The sequence below is a fragment of the Diplotaxodon limnothrissa genome, linkage group LG20 (assembly GCF_057381915.1).
Source record: "Diplotaxodon limnothrissa isolate DT_005_m linkage group LG20, D_limnothrissa_male_GT1.1, whole genome shotgun sequence".
Classification (NCBI taxonomy): Eukaryota; Metazoa; Chordata; class Actinopteri; order Cichliformes; family Cichlidae; genus Diplotaxodon; species Diplotaxodon limnothrissa.
In genome coordinates this window covers 23,551,303-23,557,302 of record NC_140615.1, presented here as the reverse complement: position 1 = coordinate 23,557,302, position 6,000 = coordinate 23,551,303, and the positions used below count along the sequence as shown (strand labels likewise).

The 6,000-nt window shown below is 43.1% G+C and overlaps 1 protein-coding gene across 2 annotated transcripts; it reads right to left on the bottom strand.

The window, feature by feature from the left end:
* Positions 1-651: 651 nt before the first annotated feature.
* hmga1a (high mobility group AT-hook 1a) lies at positions 652-4,979 on the bottom strand. 2 transcript variants are annotated; one of them, XM_085345260.1, is made up of 5 exons: positions 4,938-4,979; positions 4,078-4,196; positions 3,108-3,188; positions 2,008-2,064; positions 652-1,138 (listed from the first exon to the last, which is right to left on the bottom strand). In XM_085345260.1, exons 2-5 carry the CDS (start codon positions 4,174-4,176, stop codon positions 1,079-1,081), a joined length of 297 nt encoding a protein of 98 aa, XP_085201386.1. In that variant the 5' UTR covers positions 4,177-4,196; positions 4,938-4,979; the 3' UTR covers positions 652-1,078. The 2 variants fall into 2 exon arrangements, with proteins under 2 accessions (XP_085201386.1, XP_085201387.1); XM_085345261.1 differs by having other exon boundaries at positions 4,093-4,196.
* Positions 4,980-6,000: the final 1,021 nt, after the last annotated feature.

Genomic DNA, 6,000 nt, shown 5'->3' with positions numbered 1-6,000 from the left:
GCCACCAACTATCCTGTGTTACAATCAAACTCCTTGTCCGATCAATTGCAGTTTGCCTTATAAGTGATTGAGAGTGAGGGCTTGGAAAACTGAGGACCATGTGAGGACAAAGACGCCAATGTAACAGCATTTGTAAAAGCTCCCTGAAGAAACGACACTGATGACTTTAAGCCTAGAACTCTGCCAACCTTAAAAAACACATACGAAAGAGTTTTATTATAACATGAAAAGCAGCACACGTGTTTTAAAATGTATGTAACCCAAAAGAACAAAAACAAAACAGTAAGTCAGATCGAGTCTAATGATACACTTTTACATCTCTCCACTATACGCAGTGAACTGAGAAGGAAGTCTGAGAAGCATCACTAAAATCTAAACTGTCCTACAGGAAGAGGGCAAAAGATGGTTCTCCTCTAATCGGGTGGGTGAAGTCAGTTATGCAGATTAGGAAAAGATACTTCTACCATCAGTTACCTATTCTCATCCTAAATGCTGAAGCTCAACTCCATCTAGAATACAATGCAAAGGATAGGTTAACCACTTCACACAAACACTCAAAACCAAAAAAGAAAAACTTTTGAAAAAAAAAAAAGGAAAAAAGAAAAAAAAAAGAAGTATAGGTAAAATTCACCTTTGTCCAGTACAAAACACGGAGAAAAATCTATATGCCCTACCATCTCAGATGCGGGTACAACAAATAAGTAACATTAAGCAGAGAAAACATCCTACAAACCACCTTTAGGGGAGAGGAAAAAATAAAAATAAAAAAAAGAGAAAAATGGAGGAAATGTCCAGGCTCCTTGGAGAACACCTTTTTGTCCAGTATAAAAGACTTGTAATAACATGACATGTAGAGAAACGGGCTGTTACCTTTCATGTAATTCTTAGATCTATGCTTGAGCAAGTCCATCGTTCTATCCAGTGCTGTTGCATGATATATGTACTGTGTTAACCCTCCTTTGGCAAAAGGGGGCTTTGTCGTGAACAGTGGTCATGTGGTGGCACTGGCATTGGAGATACAGCCCAGTTCTGGTTAACAGTAAGTCAGTATGTTGAGTGAGGTAGCATGCGTTGTGAATTACTGGTCCTCCTCCTCTTCCTCCTCAGATGATTCCTGGGATGCTTTTTCTTCCTTTTCCTGCAGGGGAGGAAAAAAAAAAAAAAAAGGAAGGGGGGCTGTTAAGTTATGCCTTGACCACACCCACAAGGAAAATGCCCAAAGCACCATCAGTGTTCAACGACAATAGCTGCCTGTGATTCATGCCTCAACGCGACTGTTTTTACTTTAATAACCCCCAAGCACCAACAAGAAAGAGACTAAATGTTATTATAAAATCTCTGATAAACCACTGTGGCATGAAGAACACCCAAGGGAAGAGTGAGCCATCTGTAGTGAAAAATGATTCATACACACAGCAGTGAGTCACAATGAGGCATCCTGCTTTTTGCCCTCTTGCCTTTCCTGCTCACACTTACTGCTGCCCAAGATTTCCATTCATAAAAATGAGGAGCCTAGTTAGGAGGGTAACTGTGGGTCATTCCTTTCTGTGACTAATGCAATTCAGACGAGTACGCCCTAACCACTCATGCACATGACACAATGTTACTACAAGACCGCAGTTTCTCCTAGATTAAAACATGCTGCTTTGACAGGCTGTATGTAGTTGGGCGACTCATTTTGAAGCTCCTAAAAGTAAATATCCTGCTGTCAACATCTGGTTAAAAAACAAAACAAAAAAAAAAAAAACAGAAAACCTTTAAAGACATTTGCCATTTTAAAACTACTCAATAAAGAGTGGTTGACCATGCAACTCTGAATGAACACAATACCCCAAAATAGCCAATGAGTAAAAAAAAAAAAAAAAAAAAAAAAAGACCAAGGAACAAGGCAGGCAAGGGAACTAGGAAAATGCAATTTCACCCTGCAGGCACTCATACCGAGCATAATTCAATTGGGAGAGGAACAGCTTAACTGATGTGAACACTTGTTTGTCCATGGGATCTTACCTCCTTCTTAGGTCTTCCCCTGCGTTTTCCCCCTGCAGATGGGGCTGCCGTTGCCTTCTGTGAGAGAAAACGGAAAAAGGTCAAGAGAGCTCCAAGTGGGCTCTAACATTTTGTTGTGATCCTCAAGGTCACTGACCTGCTGATCTGCTAAAACTTCTGAGTTTTTTTTTGTTTTTGTTTTTTTGGGGGGGGGGCACAAAAAGCAATGGTGTAAACAATATTTCCTAGAGCTCTGCATCTAGCTGCCTGTAGATGGCGGTAAGGCCTCTAAAATGAGACAGATGGAAAGGGGGCATTGGGTTCATTGGCTATTATCTGGAAGGCCGACAGGAGCTGCACACAGGGCACTCCAGTTCGCTGGCCACCTGGTCTGAGGCTCAGAGACAGCTGGTGAAACTGAGCGGAGACACAAACCCTCTGCAGCTCGGCCCTCGCTGCTAAACCTATATCAAAACATGTATGCGCGACTTCCTCTCCCTCCGCCTTTCCCATACATAGCAGTGAAGACCGAGCGCAGGGAGAACCGGAGGGTTGGGGCGGGGGAGAAAAATCAGTTGTTGCTATGGTAACGACAGGCAGAGAAGAACTAGGGCTGTGTGCTGGGTGGGGGCGGAGGGGTGCTTAGTGTCAGCTTGGAAACAGTCTTGCGGCCTCTGCACCTGCACCACACTTTGCATGACAAGCTGCAGGAAGCTGGAGGACAGGAAGTAGAGGGTGAGCATCACCAACAAGAAAAAAAGAAAAAGTGTGAGGCAGTAAACCAAGGTCTTTACAATGGGGAACCCTAGCCAAGCTATTTCTGACACCACGAGGGGGAAGCAGCCAGATTACAGCCAACAAATATATCTCAAGTAACAGCAGGACATCCTTTTACAAGGAGGTGGTTAGCTACCGTTAAAATGTTCATCAACCAAAAGGAATCCGGGGTTTGGAGAAAAAGACAAAGCACTTGCAAGAAACAAATTTACAACAAATGCCACACTAACGCCGACTGCCCATCTTGGAATTGCAGCTATTCCGGATCAGGATGTGTGCTCGTTGCTGCTGAACTCACTATCTGTCACTATGTGAAAACACGTCTGCAGACTGCATTGACTTACTTTGCCCTTGCCGGTTGTCTTGTTTTTGCTGCCCTTCGGCCGTCCTCTGGGCCTCTTTGGAGTAGGGGACCCACTTGGTTCCTGGCAATCACAATCAAGACAAAGTTAGGGTAGTATAAAACATCTGGACAATATTTTAGGAACATAAGCTCTTAAAAATCTGGCTTATATTGCAAGATCAAGGTTTTCAAATCAAAATATAGACATACAAAAAAACAAAACAAAGCTCTCTGAGGTAAAGACAGTGCAACTTATGTGCATTAAATGCTAAAAAGGTTGCCATGGTCCAGCAGATACAAGTTCACAAATAACAGATGTGTCATTAAGGGAAATATGCAACAGTAAGCACTTAGGGGATTACCGTCACATGCAAAAAAGCAAGGTACATTCAGCTCGAGGTGAGTTATCTTATTCATGTGTGGTTGTAAGCTTCGTCATGGCTGACGCGCCTCCTGTTGCATTTCTGCTGTGTTTACAACCGCAGCTCATAGCAACAGAGCAATTCAATAGTAAAAACACAGCAGGCTGAGTGACAGGTATATGAGCCACTGTGCGCTTCGACTCTGCTATGTCATCCATTACATGGGGAGCAGAGGTGGGTCGTAGGGGGTTAAATCTGGTTTAAAGGCTTTAGGTTACAGGTTGCTTACAAACCAGTGAGACATGTGGCAAGTTTGTTGTTCTTCCCTTACACTGATAAGGAAGGGGCAAATGGTCACAAGGGCATGCTGCAGCCATTTCAGGAGTCTTAATTTCATTGAGGGATATGCATGAGAAGCTCAGCTGCAATAATATCTACCTGAGCATCAGCTGCAGCAGACCTGAGTTAAAGGGTTTAAAAAAAATCTGCTCCCATCTTTTTAATAATATTAAATACATCCTTATTGTAATTTCTGGGATACAATAATAATAAAAAAATACAACAGCACACTTTCTCCAATAAATAGAAGAACAGAATGGGACTACTTACGTCAGAGGTTTTTACCTGCGGCTGCTTACGGGGTCTTCCACGCCCTCTCTTCTCTGTGGCTTCCTTCTCTTTCGGTGAGACTGTCCCCTTGTCGCTCATGTTTGCGTAGCTTTTCAGACCTAAAGACATAAATCACACCGGTCACTCTTGCAGCAAGGGGAGGCGTCGAGTTCACACACAGAAAAATACACGGGCTATTAAACTCAGTGACCGCAACAGCAAACAAAAAAAAGGAGAAAAAAAAGGGGGCGGCCTACCCACACACCGGTAACGCGTTTAACTCAATTAATCCGCGCTTATTTCCAGGTCTATTTCTGTCACAACCGTGCTCCATTACACAGACGACGGTGCCACACAAACACTGGATTGGGATCAAACTGGCTTGCAGGGTACAGCCGGGACTCAGTAAGCGATCGGAGGCCGAGCAAACCTGCAAAATACTACTGAACCCGGCGCTCCCCTGCCTCCACGACCATGTTTAGAGGCCCGTTTGCTGTAGTTGTTGTAGCCAACAATCGGGCCTGCGCATGACACTCGCAGCATGTCTGCACGCCGGGGCGACGAAGAGATATCCCCCCCCTCCTCCTCCGCCGCCGACACACATGCACATACACACAATGGCTAGTGTGTGCTCGTCTGGATTTGCAGGGTAAAGCCCTAGCCTGCATGGCGGCACCCATTTTTCTGAGTGCTATAGAAAATGCAAGCAGAGCTCATTTGCGGGAACCAGAGCCCGGGCCGGAGCAACAAAAGCATGCAGCGTCCTCTCGCCAGAGATGCCTCTCTGTAAAAATGCATTTAGGCGGTTGTAGCTTGCAAACTTTAGCTTGCCTTTCGACGTCCTTTTCTTGTGCACTCACCTTTATCGCTCGGTAGCAACCTCTGCTCTATTTAAGACGAAATGTTTCCTTTAAGCCTAGCTGGTTGTACCCGGTTAAAAAGCCTCGCTCTGATCTATAGGCTACAGCTTTTACTCGTCAGACAACACACAGCCCGCCCCTTTAAAATCCCAGCTCATGCCGCTTTAAAAACAGTTATGAATTAAAATGAGAGCGGGTCAATATATATACTTTTTTTAAAAATTTTTTTTATTTTTAAATAATAAAATAATAAAAATTACCAGCAGGATGAGAAGTTTACTCCAACGACGTCCTATAAATAGCGCACGTGCTCGTCTTGTCTCCTACAGATAAAGGAAAAAGGCGCCAGCCAGGAGGAGTTTTGGGGCAATTTAAAGAGCCGCCCTCATGGGAGCTGGAACATTGGAGGGCGGAGATATAAGTGGGCCACCAACAGTACTACTAGCAGCCCAACCCCCCACCCACTTACGGATCCCTTTAATTCTCCAGGTTCAATCACAAAATATAAAAACATATTTTTAAGTGGCGGGATATACTTTTAGGAACCAAGGAAAGAATGACTACTAACTGTATTTATATTGTCTCATACTACATTAACTTAACCAACACATACCACTGTCTCCACAATAAAATTGTGAATGAACTATGACCTTCTCCAATGTAAACACAAGCTGCCTTTGAGCTCGGGAATGATTTACATCCTTTGCTCAGGTAAAACACGACTCCAGTAATGCATTAAAATGAAAAGTTAAATATTTACTAAATGAATAACACAGTAATGCGTTTGTTTAACAACAAAATGAATATCATCATAATATAGTGGGAAAAAATGTACAAAATTGTCTCTGTATTGCAGAATATAATATAAAATAATTCAGTTCTGGTTTTAGATCTTAGGTACAGTACTACGCTGATCTTCTATGTGTTTTAAGGTTTGTAATATCAATGTGATGCATGTAAATAGTTCACCTGCATAAACCTCTGTGCAAATAACATTGTAAAACATGGATGTGATGCTGTGATCCCGGTACAGTTTCTTATGTTTCAGAAATGCCTCTATCTG

Excerpts from the sequence above, each read along its gene's own strand:
- hmga1a (XM_085345260.1), bottom strand. The coding sequence starts at position 4,176 with ATGAGCGACAAGGGGACAGTCTCACCGAAAGAGAAGGAAGCCACAGAG. Across the intron at positions 3,189-4,077 it reads CGCAGGTAAAAACCTCTGAC|GAACCAAGTGGGTCCCCTAC; the intron begins GTAAGTAGTCCC and ends TGTGATTGCCAG. Across the intron at positions 1,139-2,007 it reads GGGGAAGACCTAAGAAGGAG|GAAAAGGAAGAAAAAGCATC; the intron begins GTAAGATCCCAT and ends CCTCCCCTGCAG.